General features: G+C 38.3%; 1 protein-coding gene across 2 annotated transcripts in view; it reads left to right on the plus strand.

The window, feature by feature from the left end:
• The window catches only part of PCSK2 (proprotein convertase subtilisin/kexin type 2), a 416,285-nt gene that overhangs the window by 314,076 nt on the left and 82,322 nt on the right, over positions 1 to 19,887 (plus strand). For both annotated transcript variants that reach the window (XM_006860627.1, XM_006860628.1), the window contains one exon: positions 10,811 to 10,887. In XM_006860627.1, the coding sequence (XP_006860689.1) occupies positions 10,811 to 10,887 (77 nt within the window). The remainder of the gene's footprint in view (positions 1 to 10,810; positions 10,888 to 19,887) is intronic.

The raw sequence follows: 19,887 nt of genomic DNA on the forward strand, positions 1-19,887 counted from the left end.
GGCCTCCCACCAACCTGGAGGCCAGCCAACTTCTCCAAAATCAGGAGTCAGAGCCAAGAGGCCTCAACCTAGATGTTAAATGATGCTTAAATTACCAAAATGCTTAAATTGCCAGAGTGGAAAGCTTGCAAAACAGACTCAGGTAGAAAACTCAAAGGTGCAGATATTCTCTAACTACATTTCATTTCTGTCCACTGGTCTAATTGCACTCATTGTACAGACATGATCCAGGTTTTGCTCCCACCTCATCTGTCCTAAACCTACTTCCATCGCCACGGCTACCTTCAAGCTCCAAGGGGCTAACAGTCTTAAGAGGCAGTATCAGGGTCATGATTCTCCATTTTCATCATCTGTCCCCCCCAACCATCCCTCATTTTTGGCTGTATTCCCAATTCCTTTATCCTTCAACAACAATTCATGTAGCTCCTGCCTAAAACCTGGGTCTTCACTACCCTCACCCTCAGACCTTCTAGGCCAGCTTATTCTCAATGTTATGTCCTGACCAGTCTTGTTGTTGTTGTTGTGAAGTGCTGTCGAGTTGGTTCCGACCCATAGCGACCCTGTATAGGGTTTTAGCCTCCCATAAAATATTTTGCTGCTCTCTGAATATACTTGGGATCAGGGTAACTCAGAATAGGGTCACCCCAACCTTCTCAGTTAAAATGCCTCATGTTGTTGTTAAGTGCCATTGAGTCAGTTTTGAAGTAGCAGCTAGTGGGTTTGAACCTCTGATTTTGCAGTTAGCAGTCCAGTGCTTATCCTACAGCATCACACCAGAACTCCAAATCTAGTCAAATCTCCTGCTCCATGCCTCTTTTCTAGAATGAATCTAGGTCTGTTATTCTAACATAACCCCATTCTACTCTAAGAAATGGTTTGGAAGAAAGAGGCAGCACTCAGCCCCCTCAATGGCCCAACATGGCTACTCATGCCTAATTTCCTATCCAAGTTGCCTTGTTATTAAGTGCTGTCAAGTTGATTCCGACCCATAGCGACCCTAACTTTGCCTTCTTGCTGTTGTTGTTGTTATGTGCCGTGGAGTAGGTTCTGACTCATAACAACCATGTACAGGGTTTCCAAGGCTGTAAATCTTTATGGGAACAAAAAGCCTCATCTTTCTCCCATGGGACAGCTGGTAGTTTTGAACTGCTGACCCTGAGGTTGACAGCTGGATTCGTAACCACTGCGCTACCAGAGTTCCTTAATTTAGGGGATTTTAGTATACTCTGTAACACCTGGAGTTGCCATAAGTCATGATTGACTCAATGGCAATTGGTTACTGGTTGAAAAACCAAACCAGGCTTAGCATATAATCTTCCAAATCGATTGCTCAAGTTCAACCTTAGTTTGGAAACTCAAAAGGAAAAGCATAGCCTATTTTCCAGGTGTTCCTACCCAACTAACTCTAAAGGTTAGGAGTGTCAGAACATACTTGGGGAAGACAAATAACTTCATATTCCAAAATAGAATCCTTCAAAAGAACTGAGATCCATATATATCAAGAGAATTAAAACAGGGTGTGAAATGGGGTTGATCCGAGACTCTTCCAGAGACAAGGATTGCATGCCAGATACAGAATTAAAATTTTTAAATGAATGCAATCCATCTAATGGGGTAGAAAGAGTCTCTTCAATAAATGCTGCTGGAAAAAAATGGATTTCTGCATGTGAAAGAATGAACCAAGTAGGTATGCATGTGTGTACATATATTCATCAAGCTGTACAAAAGGATTTCAAAAAGTTAATGGAGAAATTCCATTCTTTTAATTTCATTTTTCCACAAACTTTTTGAAATCCCTTCATATGTATATATACAAAGGTGAGTCAATAAGTATTGCTACTACAGTTCCAATTCATAAATGTGAAGATTTATTACAAGCAAACTGTGTTTAAACATGTCTATGCAATCAGTGGATGGCTGCAAACAACTTCTCTCAGGAACACACTTGTCTAAATCTCATTAGAGTGCCTTCACAAAAAGGGCCCCATCAAAACTGTGACTTCTAAGGGGATCTGCTGGACTACTTCAATTCAAGGCAGAAAGGTCAGCTTAGAAGGTTATGGTGACTGTGTCTTAGGGATCCCAGAAGGGTAATCTTGATAGATTTTCTTGAAGGACACAGGAGAATTATGGGAGCTTATTATGGAGAACTTTTAAGAAAATTGAACACTACACTGGTGGTAAAAAAAAAAAAAAAAGACCAGGAAAATTACTTCAGGGAATTTTCTCCATCACAACAAATGCTCCTTCTTTGAGGGTGGAAAGGACTGTCCTATGAGAATTTAGTTGGGAAATCTTACTCCATAAGTCCTTATCTTGCCCTCTCAGACTTTTCAGTCCCAAAACTCAAAGAATATCAGAACTCAAAAAAACAGAAAGAGGAAACCAAAGACTCAGAAAGAAGCTAATCTACTAACTGGTAGGACTATCAGTATACATGAACCATGCCCTCATCTACCCTAAGACCAGAATAATTTGATGGTGCCCAACTACCACTACTGACTATTCTGATCAGGGCCACAATTTGTTGTTGTTATGTGCCGTGGCATTGGTTCTGACTCATAGCAACCCTGTACAGGGTTTCTGAGGCTATTAATTTTTACGAGAGCAGAAAGCCTCATCTTTCTTACGTGGAACAGCTGGCAGTTTCGAACTGCTGACCGTGAGATTAGCAACCCGATTCTTAACTACGCTACCAGAGCTCCTCTAGGTGGAAAGGAGCTCTAGTAATATAGTGCTTACGAATTGGGCTGCAAACCACAAGGTCAGCAGTTCAAAACTACCAGGTCTTCCATAGGAGAAAGATAAGGCTTTCTGCTGTGGTAAAGATTTACAGCCTTGGAAACCCTGTACAGAGTCACTATGAGTCGGAACTGACTCCACAGCACACAGCCACCAGTCACCAATAGAAGGGTAGAAAATTTATAGATCAGAACTCAGATTCTGAAAAAGTCTGCACTTGCTGGACCCATTGAGATATGGGTTCCCTGAACTGTTGCCCTGAGACACTCCATAAATCTTGAACCAAAACTACCCCCTCCTGATATAATGTCAGGAAGAGCCAGTCCCTGAAAGAAGACATAATAGTTGCTAAAGTGGAGGGTCAGCAAAAAAGATAAAGACTGAGTACAAGATGGATTCATCAGTGGTAGCAACAATGGATCCAAACACAATCATTGTGAAGATGGCTCAGAACAAGGCAGTGTTTCATATTGTGCATAGGTCGCCATGAGTCAGAACCAATTCAACAGCACTTAACAACAATAACAAAGATCTAGCAATTCCACTCTGAGATATATACCCAAAAGACATGAAAAGAAAGACTCAAAATGAGACTTCTATACCAGTGTTCATGGTAGCAGTATTTACCATATCCAAAAGATGACAAAAACCTAAATGTTAATCAGTAAATGAATAGATGAGCAAAATTTGGTATTATACATACAATGGAATACTAATCAACCAGTAGGAGAAATGAAAGTCTTGAAATATGCTATAGTATGAATGGAACAACTACCAGTATGAAATAGGCCAACAACAAAAGGACAAATATTATATGCTTTCACTTACATAAAAAAGACCTCAAACACCAAAATCTGCTGTTAAATCAATGTTGACTTATAGCAACACTATACATAAGATAGGACAGAATAGAACAGTCGCATATAGTTTCCAAGGTTGTAATCTTTACAGGCCACCACTCCTCTGTCAACTTCTCAAACTGTAACAGCTTGCACATTGATATGATAGGGGAAATTATGCTACCTATATTTCAAATACCAGCAGGGTCAATCATGGTGGATGGGTTTCAACAGAGATTTCAGACTAAGACAGACTAGGAAAAGGACCTGTGTCAACCTTATGGATGGCAGCAAAACATTCTCTGATAGAGTGCTGTAACATGAGCATCTCAGATTGGAAGGCACTAAAAATGCAAGTTGATAAGAGCTGCCTCCTCAGAGTAGCATTATAATAACAGAGATGGAATTGAGTTTGGGGACCTTTAGTTACTGATTTGGCACAATTCAAAATGAGAAGAAATCAATGTAAACATCCATTAGTAATCAGAACACATAGAATGTATGAAATATGAATCAAGGACAATTGGCAGTTATCAAAAATTAAATGGAATTCATAAAGATCAGTATCCTAGGCTGAAACAGACCTGATATTGGACAGTTTGGATCAGACAGTCAGTCATATGGTCTACTGTGCCAGGAAGAGCAAATTGAAGATCAATGACAGCATATTCATTGTCAAAAAGAGCAAGTCAAGATTTATCCTAAAGTACAAAACTCTCAGTAATAGGATAATATCCATATACCTACAAGAAATACCAGTTAACATATCTCTTATTCAAATTTATGCATAAACCACTAATCCTAAAAATAAAGAAATTATAAATTTTTACCAACTTTTGCATTCTGAAATTAAACAAACTTACAATTGAGAGGCATTAGTAATTACTACAGATTGGAGCACATAAGTTGGAAAATATGACCTGGGTGACAGATCAGAAATCCATTGCAAATACCTTTTTTCAGCAACATGTTGTTGTTGTTAGGTGCAATCGAGTTGGTACTGACTCACAGCGACCTTATGCACAGCAGAACGAAACACTGCCCAATCCTGGGCCAACCTCACTATTGTTGCCACACTTGAGCCCACTGATGCTGCCACTTTGCCAATACATCTCTCTGGGGGTCTTCCTCTTTTTCTCTGACCCTCCACCTTATCAAACATAATATACTTCTCCAGTGACTGGTCCCTCCTGCCAATATATCCAAAGTATGAGAGAAGAAGTTTGGCTATCTTGGCCTCCAAGGAGCACTCTGGCTGCACGTCTTCCAACACAAATCTGTTTGTTCTTTTGGCAGCCCATGGCACTTTCAGTATTCTCCTCCAACACCATAACTCAAATGTATCAATTCTTCTACGGTCTTTCTTTTTCACTGTCCAGCTTTCGCATGCATATGAGCTTATTGAAAATACCATGGCTTGGGTCAGGCGCACCTTACTCTTCAAGCTGACATCTTTGCTCTTCAACACTTTAAAAGGTCTTGTGCAGAAGATTTGCCTAATGCAATATATTGTTTTATTTCCTGACTGCTGCTTCCATAAGTGTTGATAGTTGATCCAAGAAAAATGAAGTCCTTGACAACTTCAATCTTTTCTCAACAACATAAACGGTGGTTATGCAAATTGTATGTGGCAGTTGTATAGGATAAGCATTGGATTGTGTACCACAAAGTTGACAGTTTGAGTCTACTAGTTACTCCAAGGGGGTAAATGAGGCTTTCCGCTCTTTCAAAGATTTACAGCCTCAGAACCCTCTATATGGAGTCGCTATGAGTCAGAAGTGACTTGACACTACTTAACAACAACATACACATTGACCTCACTAGATGGAATACAAAAGAATCAAATCAACTACATTTTTGAAGAGAGACAATGGAGAAACTCAAAATCACCAGTCAGAACAAGGCCAGGGGCTAACTGCAAAACAGACCATCAAATGCTCATATGCAAGTTCAAGTTGAAGATGAAGAAAATTAAAACATGGGAGTCAAATGCAAACTTAAGTATACCCCACTTGAATTTAGAGACCATCTCAAGAATAGAGTTGATGCATTGAAAATTAATGACTGAAGAGCAGATGAGTTGTGGGATGACATCAAGGATACCCTATATAAAGAAAATAAAAGGTCATTTAAAAGACAGGAAAGAATGAAAAAGTCAAAATGGATGTCAGAAAAGACTTTTAAACTTGGTCTTGAAGGCAGAGTAGCTAAAGTAAATAGAAAAAATGAAAAGAACTGAGCAAAAGATTTCAAAGGGCAACTCAAAAAAACTAAAGCAAATTATTATAATGAAATGTATAAAAACTTGGAGTTAGAAAGCCAAAAAGGAAGACTACACTCAGCATTTCTCGGGCAGAAACAAGAAAACATCCAAGCATCAAGTTGCAATATTGAAGGATTGTATAGGAAAATCATTCAACATCATTTGTTGTTGTTGAATATCATCAAATTGGTTTAGACTCACAGCAACCCTGTATAGGTTTCTGAGGAGTGGCTGGTGAGTTTGAACCACCAGCATTGCGTTCAAACTGACCTTGCAGTCCAGTGCTTATCCTATAGCACCATACCAAAATTACATTTTTCAACATTGTAGGAACCATCACAACAAGATGGAAGAACTACCAGAGTCATGGTACCAGGAAGAACCAGTCAATATTCAGCCATGTTAAGAGGTAGCATAGGATCAAAACTCAATGTTCATGAAGGAAGTAGCCCAAGTTGCACTGAAGGAAATGGTGAAAAACAAGGCACCAGAAATTGAGAGAATACAAATTGAGCTGTTTCAACAAATGATATAGCCACTGGAGGGGTTCATTCATCTATGTCAATAAACTTGGAAGACAGCTACCTAACCAACTGACTGGAAGAGATCAATATTTGTGCCCATTCCAAATAAAAGTGATCCAAAAGAATGTGGAAATTACTGAGCAAAATGATTAATATCACACACAAGTAAAGTTATTCTGAAGATAATTCAAAAATGGTTGCAGCAGTACATCAAAAAGGAACTTCCAGAAATTCAAACTTGATTAAGAAGAGGATATAAAAGGAGGAATATCATTGTGGATGTCAAGTGGATCTTGACTGAATTCTAAGAATACCCAGAAAGATGTTTACCTGTGTTTTATTGACTATGCAAAAGCATTCACCTGTGTGGATCATAATAAATTAGACATAATATTGTGAAGAATAAGAATTTTAGAACATTTCATTGTGCTCATGTGGAACCTGTTCATAAACTAAGAGGCAATCACTTGAAAAGAATAAGGGGATACTACTGCAAGGTTTAAAATCAGAAAAGGTGTGTGTAGGTGTTGTATCCTTTCACCATACTTATTCAATCTACATGATGAACAGATTAATGCAAGAAGGTGTACTATATGAAGAAGAACATGGCATCAGGATTGGTGGAAGACTCATTAACAACCTGTGATATACAGATGGCACAAATTTGCTTGCTGAAAATGAAGAAAACTTAAAGCTCAAAGACTATAAATTTCAGTATGGACTACACCTCAATTTAAAGAAAATAAAAATCCTCACAACTATACCAATAAGCAACATCATGATAAATGGAGAAAATATTTAAATTGTCAAATGATTCTTTTACTTGGATCCACAATCGATGTCCATGAAACCAACAGTCAAGAAATCAAATGGTATATTCCATTTGAAAAATATGCTGCAAAATATCTTTAAAGTGTTAAAAAGCAAAGATATCACTTTAAGGACAAAGGTACACCTGACCTAAGCCTTGGTATTCTCAATTGTCTCATATGCATCTGAAATCTGGACAATGAGTAAAGACAACCAAAGAAGAATTCATGCCTTTGAATGATGGTGTTGACAAAGAATATTGAATATACCATGGACAGATAGAAAAAACAAAAAAATTTATCCTGGAAGAATTATAGCCAAAATGCTCCTTATTAGCAAGAATGCTAAGATATTGTCTTATGTACTTTGGACATGATTTCAGGAAAAACCAGTCCCTGTAGGATATCATGCCTGGAACAGTAAAGGGTGTGAGAAAGAAGAAGGATTAGCAGAATGATTGCAGCAATGAACTGGAACACAGCAGTGATTGTCAGGATGATACAGGGTTTACTTCTGTTGTACATAAGGGCACTGTGAATCAGAACCAACTTGATGGCACCTAACAACAACAACAATCTTTGTGGAAGACTGCCACAGCTTTCTCCCATAGACAGACTTGTGAGTTTGAACCGCCGACCTTTAAGTTGGCATCCAAACTCTTTGATGACTGCACTAGCAAAGCTCCTTGCAAAAAGACTTAAAAAACAAAACACCAAAATGTAAACCTGGTGTGATGCTTTGGGTTAATGGCTGGACTCCAAAGTTGCTTTGAACTGCAAAGTTGGCAGTTCAAGCTCACCAGCTGTTCCTTTGAAACCCTCCTATGTAAGATCATTATGGGTTGGAACCAAATCTACATCACATACCAATAAACATAGTGACCAAAGTTTATTCATGGTTACCAGGGCCAGGAGAAAGGGGTAGGAAAGAGGCATTAACAATGATGGAAAAATCGCGTTGATTGAGGGTAGGGTTGCACAGCCAGTTATTGTGATTGCTCTTAATAAAGTTGCATTGCAAAAGGTATGTGATAGATATATTTTACAAAGACTAAAAAATGATAGTAGTTGTTGAGGCTGCTTATACACAACCAAAAACCAAAAACGTCATGAAATTTGGTTCTTTGGTTTGGAGGTTTATGGTCCTGGTTTCATGGGATATCCCAGCTGATTGGTCTAATATGTTTAGTGCTTTTGTTGTACCTTCTAGTTCATTTTGTAGTGTCTGGGGTCTTAAAAGTTTACAAGTGACCATCCAAGGCACAACAATTGTTGTTGTTAGGTGCCATCAAATCAATGACAACTCATAACGATCCTATGTACAACCTAACAAAACTCTGCCCAGCCTTGCGCCATCTTCTAAGTTGTTATGTTTGAGTCCGTTGCTGCAGCCACTGTGTCAATACATCTTGTTGGGAGGTTTTCCTCTATTTTCGCTGAGCCTCCACTTTACCAAGCATGATGTCCTTCTCCAGGGACTGATCCCTCCTGATAACAGGTCCAAAAACTTATCTCTCCACCCTCTTTTCAAAAAGCAGTCTGGCTGTACTTCTTCTAAAATATTACTCAGACATAAAGAGTAATGAAGTCTTAATGCTTACCACAACATGGATGAACTTAGAAGGACATTTGTTGTGGTTGTTAAGTGCCATTGAGCCGGTTCTGACTTACAGTGACCCTGTTATGCTGAACAAAAAGTCAGAAACAAAAAAGCAAATACTCATGATAGAACATATATGAAATAAGTCATTATTTAAAAACCATGAGTAATTAGTGGTTACCAGGGGTAGAAGGGAGTGAGAAAGTGGGAGCTTTTGCTTAGAATGCATTGAATGTATATTAATGATAGTAGAAGTCCTGATGTGGCACTGGACCGAAAAGTCAGTTTGAACCACAAAGTTGCCAGTTCAAAGCTACCAGCTGCTCCTCAGAAACTCTATACAGGGTTACTATGAGTTGGAACCAACTCGACGTCTTTAACAACAAAGATAACAAGAATGGTTGCATAGCTAGAAGAATATAATTGATTCAATATTGTGTATTTTGTTGTATCGCTATAATAAAATTCTTTTTGATGAATGAAAAAGTCATTTAGGAGTCAAGTGAGGAAGAAAGAGCAGAATAGGGGAACTTGTCAGTAATTACAGCCGGTGGAGTTGGCAGATTGGCTAGCCACCCTAAAGGCTAGTTGCTGGATGAATATCTAGATTCTGAAATAAAAGAGCCAAGGCAAAGTGGCTGGACCAAATTTCAGAATGACTTCTCCCCAAAACAAAGCAGGTATTTAGATAAATTCGTGTTGCAATTCTTATCATTACATCTATTGTTGACTGGCAGCCCTTTAAATACATACAGGGAAGAAAAATCAATGGAGTTACTCACTTTTCTATTAAAACATTATGGAAATAATATACTATGTTTACAAACTAAAGTGTTTTACCTCATAAAAGAGCACAATTTCTGCAAATTTCTTAGGATCTGTGGAATAAAAAAAGGACAGAGGTACAATATGCTAGTACTTCCTAGCCCAGGGTATATTGCAGACCAGGAAATAAACTAGCGTCTTATTGTGGATCCCAAAGAGAAGGAAGAGGAGAACAAGATGATGAGAGAGGAGTGTCACAAAAATCTTCATCCCTGAGCAAGCAGAAAAGGCAATGAGGAAGGAAGGAATTATTCACCAAATGGTGGGAGATCATCTCCCAGCATAGACCAAAAGAGACCATCTAAAGGCTTACATACAGAAGGTTGGAAAATGGAATCACTGAAAGAAAATATAAATGAATTCTTATTTGATTTTTGTGGGTAAAGATCTTCAGTGGAAAAAAATGGAGATGTTGAATTATATAGATTTTAAACCATATCAGTACATGTATAGGGCTTAAGAATATATATACTTAACCCAGTTTGCAATTATTTATCTATTTGTTTGATTATTTGATTGCTGTCTGTCTCCTTGACTAGCTTATAAGCTACAAAAAAATAAGGAAGTCACTATTTTATTCCCATACTCAGTGAAGTCTCTAGCTTTAATGACCTTAATGATACTTGCTGAAAGTATCATTATAAGTCAGAACCAACTCAATGGCACTTAGCAACCTTCAAGAAGGAGGTCAATATTGTGAATGATGTTAGGGGCTTGAACAGAGGTTTAACAACCATAACAGAAAAGAAGACAAACTTTATACCACTCTGAATGAGGGAGGTAGACACAAGACTTCTGCTTAAATACAAAAAACAAAAACAAAAGCCCACAAGAAACTGTTTATGAGAACTAAAACATTCTGGCCATCAGTCCAAGGAAGCATCAGAGAAAACTCAGATTCTGCATAAAACCCATTTCCTCACAGAGGGACCTCCACTTAACATATGGGCAGTCCAGGAGAACACAGGCTTCAAATTGCTACCCCCTTGAAAGCCTGAAATAGGTTGAGATTAGGAAACCTGGAAAGAGTTAGAAAGAATGGTAGAAAACTTTAAGGGCACAGTTCAGTTCTATTATGGTTTTTCAGGGGCGGATCAGTTCAGCACATGAACACAGCCTGTGAACATAAGGTAGCCATGTCTTGCAGCATTTTCTTTTGCCTGTTCCTTTGACTTTATTGATCTAATGAGACACTTTGTGTTTTTCAGAATCACAAAGCAAGTTATGACTTCAGCAGCAATGACCCCTATCCATATCCCCGGTACACAGATGACTGGTTTAACAGGTAAATTGAGCCTCATGAGCTATCTTTGAATTTAGGTGTTATGGTTTTATTTTGCTTTGTTTTGTTCCCAAGGCTTAAATATCACTAGTAAAACATAAAACTCACACTTCACTAAATTATATTTTATTATTATCAGCAACTACATTCTCTAAATTCTTGGATAAATTAATATTATAATGCCTTTCTAGAATTATCTTCTGACTATTCTGTTTAGTTTAAGTAGGAAATATTTGTCACTTTAGCCTATTAAAGAAAAACTAAGATAGAAATCATAAGTCCTGTCTCAGCCCACTACAAAGTGATTTAAAGTAAGCTGATTTCATTTGATCTGTTGAAACTGTTGCAGAAAATTCCTTTACCCCATGGGTCAGTGTCTATATGTTTTTGAATAGTGTTTCTGCTATAATCTTTGAACAGCTCACATAGTCTCTTTCAAAAAAGCAGTAAGTGTGATTGGAAAAGGCTTGAATTATTATTTGAAAGAAAGGTCCCATCATATAAAACTGCCCAAATGGTCCCCCCAAAGGCATGAGGTTATTCTTTGACTATTTTGCTACTAAGCATGTAGATAAGCCAGAAACTAATTACCATTAAGTCAACTCTGCTTCATAGCAACTCCATGTGTGTCAGAGGAGAACTGTGTGCGCTGTAGTGTTTTGTTTGTTTGTGTTTGATTTTTATTGTGTATTGGGTTTGCAAAACAGATCCCCAGTTTTATACTTAATTCATGCACATTTTGTTTCATCTCACTGGTTGCAATCCTCTCAATGTAACATCACTTAATCATTGTCCTTCCTGTATTTCCTGTTTCTAGTCCTCCTAAACTTTCTGAATCTTGTCCTTGGATAAATACTGCCCTTTTGATCACAAATTGTTGAGTATTCTGAGTTGGCCTATCTCACTAGTGTTATTGTTCCCTTTATCCATTGTTTAGCTATTGACCTCTCTATTGTTTGGCTGAGTATTGAGTCACAGGGTAAGTTCAGTTCCAGACTAGAAGACTAGCTAAGGACCATCATGGCAGGGGATTCAACCAGTCTTCATTCAACCAGTAATTCTGGACTTTTTAAATTTTTTAATTTTATTCCATGTTTCTCTCACTCTATTCAGAACTGTCTAATGTGATCCTTTTCAGAGCAATTAGTAGCAGTTGTTCTTGTTGATATTAGGTGTCATTGAGTTAGTACCAAATCATAGTGACCCTATTATGACAACAAGATGAAACACTGCCCAGTCCTGCACCAACCTCACAATCCTTGCTATGCTTAAGGCCATTGCTGCTGCTGCCACTGTGCCAATCCATCTTATTGGGGGTCTTCCTCTTTTTCCCTCATCCTTCTTTACAAGTGTGTGATGTCCTTCTCCAGGGATTACTCCCTCCTGATAATATGTCCAAAGTATAAGAGATGAAATCTGGACATCCTGGCTTCCAAAGAGCATTCTGACTGTACTACTTCCAACACAGATTTGTTTGTTCTTTTGGCAGTCCATGGTACTTTTAATATTCTCCTCCAACACCATAACTCGAATGCATCAATCCTTCTATGGTCTTCCTTATTTACTGTCCAACTTTCATATGCATATGAAGTTACTGAAAATACCATAGCTTGGGTCAGGTGTACCTTAGTACTCAAACTGATATCTTTGCTCTTGAACACTATAAAGAGGTCTTATGCAGCAGATTTACCTAATGCAATACATTGTTTGATTTCTTAACTGCTGCTTCCATGAGTGTTGATTATGGATCCAAACAAAATGAAGTCTTTGACAGCTTCAATCCTTTCTCCATTCATCATGATATTATTTATTGGATCCGTTGTGAGAATTTTTGTTTCCTTTCCGTTGAGGTGCAACCCATACTGAAGGCTGCAGTCTTGATCTTCATCACTAATTATTTTGTATCCTCCTCATTTCCAAAATGCAAGGTTGTATCATTTGCATATCACAGGTTGTTAATGAGTCTTCCTCCAATCTTGACACTATTTTGCTCTTCAGATAATCTAGCTTCTTAGATTTTTTTGCTCAGTATACAGATTGAAGAAGTATGATGACAGAATACATATCTGATACACATTTTTCCTGACTTTAAAACATTCAGTGTCCCTTTGTTCTGTTAGAATGTCTGTCTCTTGATCTATGTACAGGTTCTGCATGAGTACAATTAAGTGTTCTGGAATATTCATTCTTCACAATGTTATCAATAGCTTGTCATGATCCACACAATAGAAAGCCTTTGCATAGTCAATTGTTGTTGTTATTAAGTGCTGTTGAGTCAGCTCCAACTCATAGCAACCCTATATAAGGTTTATGAAGAGTGGCTGGTGAGCTTGAACCACTGACCTTGCTGTTCAAACCAACCTTACTGTCCAGAGCATTAACCCAGAAGTGCCATACCACAACTCCTGCATAGTCAATAAAGTATAAGTACACAACTTTTTTATATTCTCTGCTTTCAGCCAAGATCCAACTGACATCAGCAATGATACCCTTAATTCCATGTCCTCTTCTGAATCTGGCTTGAATTTCTGGCAGGTGTTTGTTGATGTACTTTTGCTATCATTTTTTAATTATCTTCAGCAAATTTTACTTGTGTAAGATATTAATGTTATTGTTTGATGATTTCTGCATACTGTTGTGTCACCTGTCTTTGACATGGGCTCAAATATGGATGTCCTCCAGTGAAGCATCCAGCTGATATGAACTGAGGGGAGATTCACAAAAATGCCCAAACTTGTAGATAGTACTCATTCAACCTAGCTTCGATGGCTTGATGATCAGAACTCGACTAGAGGAAGATTTTTAAAAAAAGTTTTTGATTAAGGAAACAAGTGTAAATTCCTACAATTTGATGAACTTGACCTATACTTATGGATGGAGTAGCTCAAAATACCAACAGAGAGGGAAGGAGTCTTTACATCAAGTATCAATGCTATCCCCTCTGTACACAGGATTGATAGGGAAGGGCAACTTAGACACTGGCTACCTAAAATGGTGTGTGTGTGGGGGGGGGGGCTATAAAGGCACAAAGTGTCTGGCTTACAGAAGGTACTAGTCCATTGAGAAGAATATTATGATTGGTATAGTGGAGGATCAGGGTAAAAGATTAAGACTCCCAACAGGAGAGATTTGCACAGTGACAACAGCAATGCGCTTAAAGGTAACAACACAATTAGGAGGATGGTGTGAGACTGGGCAGTGCTTTATTCTGTTGTGCATGGGGTCACGATGAGTTGGAAATGACTCAACAGCAATTACCAAAAACAACAGCAACAACACCACTATTGTGTTTAACTCTTGCACTCCTACCGTGTCATCCCCTGCCTCCATCATTTTTATTTTTGTTTTGCTTTTTAGTTTGTTTGCTTTTTGCCAACTTTCCTTTTATTGTATATTGCCTTCCCCTTGAACCAGGTTAACTGTATCTACTCAGTAGTATAAACACATAAACATCGATAACCTAGGCATTAGTGAGCTGAGCTGAAATGGACCGGTATTGGCCATTTTGAATCTGACAATCACATGGTTTACTATGCCAGGAATAATAAATTGAGGAGGAATGGCTTCACCGTTCATCATCAAAAAGAACATATCAAGATCTGTCTTGAAGTTCAACACTGTCTGTAATAGGATAATATCCATACACCTACAAGGAAGACCAGTTAATACCACTATTATTTAAATTGATGCACAAACTTCTACATCTGTAGAAAGACATTATGGTAAAGCTCCATATCATCAGCCAAAACAAGGCCAAGGGCATACTGTGGAATAGACCATCAGTTACTCATATGTGAATTCAGGCTGAAGCTGAAAAAAATTAAAACAAGTTCATGAGAGTCAAAATATGGCCTTGAACATATCCCACTTGAATTTAGAGATCATCTCAGGAACAGATTTGATGCATTAGACACAAATGACTGAAGACCTGAAGAGTTGTGGAATGACATTAAAAACATCATACAGGAAAAAAGCATTAAGAATTCAGGAAAGAAGGAAAAGGCCAAAATGGATGTCAGAAGAAACTTTGAAACTTGCTCTCCAGCATAGAGATTATAAAGCAAATGGGAGAAATTTGGAGGTAAAAGAACAGAACAGAAAATTCCAAAGGTCAGCTCAAGAAGACAAAGTCAAATATTATAACGAATGTGCAAAGACCTGGATTTAGAAAACCAAAAGGGAAGAACAAACTCAGCATTCCTCAAGCTGAGGGAACTGAAGAAAAAATTTAAGCTTCAACTTCCAATATTGAAGGATTCTATGAGCAAAATATTGAATGATGCAGAAAGCATAAAAAGAAGATGGAAGGAATAAACAGAATCTCTGTACAAGAAGAAATGGTCAATGTTCAACCATTTCAAGAGGTAGCATATGATCAAGCGGCAGTGATACTGATAGAATTCCAAGGTGCATTGACAGTATAGGCACAGAACAAGGCTTCAGGAATTGATGGAACACAAATTGTAATATTTCAACAAACTGATGCAGCACTGGAGGCACTCACTCATCTATCCCAAGAAATTTGGAGGACAGCTACCTGGCCACCTGATTGGAAGAGATGTATATTTGTGCCCATTCCAAAGAGAATTAGCCAACAGAATGCAGAAATCATTGGACAATATCATTAATATCGCATGCAAGTAAATTTTTGCTAAAGATAATTTAAAAATGGCTGCAACCACACATTGACAGAGAATTGCCAGAGGTTCAAGCCAGATTCAGATGAGGACATGGAATAAGGGATATCATTGCTGACATCAGATGGATCTTCGCAAAAAGCAGAGACTACTAGAATGATGTTTACCTATGCTTTATTGACTACACAAAGACTTTTGATTGTGTGGACCATGACAAGCTGTGGACAAGGTTGTGGAGAATGAGTATTCCGGAACACTTAATTGTGCTTATGAGGAACCTGTACATAGACCAAGATGCAGTTGTTCGAACAGAACAAGGGAACATTGAATGGTTTAAAATTGGGGAAAATGTGTGCCAGGGTTGTATTCTTTCACCATGCGTATTCAGTCTGTGTGCTGAACACATAATCCAAGAGTCTAGATTACGTGAAGAAGAATGTGGCATCAGAATTGAAGGAAGAATCATTAACAACCTGTGATGTGCAAATAATTGATACAACCTTGCTTGCTGAAAGCCAAAAGGACTTAAAATACTGATGAAGATCAAAGACCACAGCTATCAGTATGGGTTGTGCCTCAATGTAAAAAAAGAAAAATCAAAATCCTCAGCACTGGAACAATAAACAACATCCATGTATATGGAGAAAGATTGAAGTTATCTAAGAATTCATTTTGCTCTGATCAACCATTAACACTCATGAAAGCAGCAGTCAAGAAATCAAATGTATTTCGTTGGGCAAATCTGCTGCACAAGACCTCTGTAAAGTGTTCAACAGCAAAGCTGTAATTTTCAGTACTAAGGTATGCCTGAACCAAAACCATGGTGTTTTCAATAACCTCATATGCTGAACAGTGATAAGGTAGACCGTAGAAAAATTAATGCATTGAGTTATGGTGTTGGAGGAGAATATTAAATATACCACAGACTGCCAAAAGAACAAATCAATCTGTGTTGGAAGATTGTAGCCAGAATGCTCCTTAGATTTCAGAAGAGCCACACCTCGTCTCTCATACTTTGAACAAGTTTTCAGGAGGGGCCAGTTCCTGGAGAAGGATATGATGTTTGGTAAAGTGGAGAGTCAGAAGAAGAGAGAAAGACCCCCGAACGAGATGGGTTGGCACAGTGGCAGGAACAATGGGCTCAAAAATAGAAACAGTTGTGGAGTTGGGCAGTGCTTCGTTCTGTTGTGCATAGAGTCGCTATGACTTGGTACTGACCTCACAACAACAACCCAATAGCCAGACAATTTCCATCCCTTTCCCTCTCACCCCTAGTAACAATCAAAGAATGTTTCTTTTCATGTGAAAACCTTTTATATACTTTTTCAATGGTGGTCTCATACAATATATATCCTTTTGTAATTGACTAATGTCACTCCGGATAATGTCCTCCAGATCAATCCATGTTATGAGGTGTTTCACAGATTCATATTTTTAACATTGTGTAATATTTCATTGTGTGTGTGCACCAAAGTGTATTTATCTATTTTTCCATTGATGGGCAGTTAGGTTGTTTCCATCTTTTTGTTATTGTGACTAATACTACAATAAATATGGATGTGCGTATTTCTGTTCATATCGCAGCTCTTGTGTCTGTAAGATATATACTAAATAAAGTGATTTCTGGATCATATGGTATTTAAATTTCCAACTTTTGGAAGAATCACCATACTGTTTTCCACAATGGTTTCTAGTCCCACTAGCAATGTAGGAGGGTTACACTGTCTTCACACCCTAGCCAACATTTGCTGCTTTCTGGGGTTTTTTTTATTTTGATTTTGCTTTTTTGGGTAACTTTGCTATTAATAGTGGAAGGATCCCTGGTAAAGTAGTCAATTAAGAGCTGGGTTGGTAACCACAAGGTCAGCAATTTTAATCTACCATTATATCTGCAGCTCACTTCGGGTAGTGCTGACATTTTCACAATTTTATGTCTGTCTGTTCATGGCCATGATATATTATTCCATTTATATAGATCTCTTTAGGTTTCTTATAATACTGTTTTGAAGTTTTCTTTGTTTAGGTCTTTTGTTTCTCTGATAAGATTTATTCCTAAGTGTTTCATCTTTTGAGTGGCTACTGTAAATGGTTTTCCTGATTTCCTTTCAGAACCCTTCTTGTTAAGGTAAAGGAATCTGACTGATGTTGATCTTGTATGCTACCACTTTGCTGAAGCTTTCAATTAGTTCCAATAATCTAGTTGCCAAGTCTTAGGGTCATTTCATCTTCAAATAAAGAAAGTTTTACTTCTTCTTTGCTAATTTGGATGCTTTAATTTTTGTGCCTTGCCTTATCTATCTGGTTAACGCTTCCAGCACGATATTGAATCAAAGTGGTAATAAAGGGTATTCTACTACAGGGCTGGTGTAGCATCGTAGGATAATGCACTGGACTGAAACATCAGTTGAGCCACAAGGACAGTGGTTCAAACTCACCAGCAGCTCCTTGGAAACCCTTTACAGGGTTGCTATGAGTTAGAACTGACTTGATGGCACTTAACAACAATAATTATAGGGCTTGGGTTTTTTCCCTTCATATGACTAAATTTGCTCAATACCCAAATAAATTTCTTCATTATAAGTATGTTGTTGTGTTAGGTGTCATCAAGTTGGCACTCATACTGACTCATAGCAACCTTATGTGCAGCAGAAAGAAACACTGCCCAGTCCTGGGCCAACCCCACTACTATTGAGACCATTGATGCTGCCACTTTGCAAATCCATCTTGCTGGGGGTCTTCCTCTTTTTTCTGACCCTCCACCCTACCAAACATGATATCCTTCTCCAGTGACTGGTCCCTTCTGACAATATGTCCGAAGTATGAGAGACAAAGTTTGTCCATCCTGGCCTCCAAGTAGCACTCTGGCTGCACTTCATCCAACACAGATCTGTTGGTTCTTTTGGCAACCCATGGCACTCTCAATATTCTCCTCCAATACCATAACTCAAAAGCTTTAACTCTATAGTGTTCCTTATTCACCGTCCAGATTTCTCATGCATACGAGGTTATTGAAAATACCATGGCTTGGGTCAGGTACACCTTAGTCCTCAAGCTGACGTGTTTGCTCTTAAACACTTTTAAAAAGTCTTGTGCAGCAGATTTACCCAATGCAATGTGTCATTTGCTTTCTTGATTGCTGCTTCCATGAGTGTTGATAGTTGATCCAAGAAGAATAAAGTCTGTGACAACTTCAATCTTTTCTCTATTGATAAGAATGTTATGTGTTGGTCCAATGATGAGCATTTTTTGTTTTCTTTACATTGCGATGCAATCCATACCCAAGGCTGTGCTCTTTAATCTCCATCAGTAAATATTTTAAGTCTTCTTCACTTTCAGCAAGCAAGGTTGTATCATCTGCATATTGCAGGTTGGTAATGAGTCCTCCTCCAATCCTGATGCCATGTTTTTCTTCAGAGAACCCAGCTTCTTGGATTATTTGCTCAGCATATAGGTTGAATAAGTGTGGTGAAAGAATACAACCCTGTCACACACCGTTCTTAATTTTAAACCATTAAATGTTCCCATGTTCTGTTTGAACAACTGCCTCTTGGTCCATGTACAGATACCTCATGAGCACAATTAAGTGTTCTGTCATACTCATCCTGCTGGATGCTTCTTCTATTTTTTTTAAAGGTGGACACAGGTATTGCATATGCCTCCTGACTGAGTCTCATGCAAGTCAAGAACTGGAGGACTTAGCTCTGCAAATCTAGCAGCCCTCTATACTTGGGTACATCTTTGGCTTATGAAAACCAAACATATTTTCTTCTGAGCAGTGGTATCTCAGACAGACACTCCCAGCCTTTGAGAGTTTTGGGCCACACTCTCCTGGCTCCTTGGTTCCTGCAGCTGTGGGCTGTGGTGTTGGGAATGAAGCAACCAGGGCTTTGAGAGTTCCTATCTCCTCTGCTCGTCCTCTTGCCCTGATCATGGAAGCATGCCACCTCTCTACACACAAGTATTGCCTACCACAGGGTTTTTAATGGTTGACTTTCTGAAGTGGTTCACCAAGTCTTTCTTCTAAGGCACTTCTGGGTGAACTTGAACCTCCAACGTTTCAGTTAGCAGCTGAGCACATTAATCATTTGTGTTAACCAAGATACTGACTCTTTTTCTTCAAGTAAATATTTTGCTTAAGTGGTTGATTACATATAATATCAAAAATAAAGATGTGTGGCTTGCTCAAAGAATACTCTAATTTTTTTAAACCTACTGCTTAACTATCGTTGATGCCCTCAGAAGAAATTCATAATATGTTGACTTTATTTAAAAATACTTTATTGTAGAGCAGGTTACCCATTTCTTCTGTTTCTCCTGGCAACCTATGTGGTAGATGAAACAAACATTGTCATTTTCAATTCAGTCA

This window comes from Chrysochloris asiatica, unplaced genomic scaffold (genome assembly GCF_000296735.1).
Source record: "Chrysochloris asiatica unplaced genomic scaffold, ChrAsi1.0 scaffold00039, whole genome shotgun sequence".
Classification (NCBI taxonomy): domain Eukaryota; kingdom Metazoa; phylum Chordata; class Mammalia; order Afrosoricida; family Chrysochloridae; genus Chrysochloris; species Chrysochloris asiatica.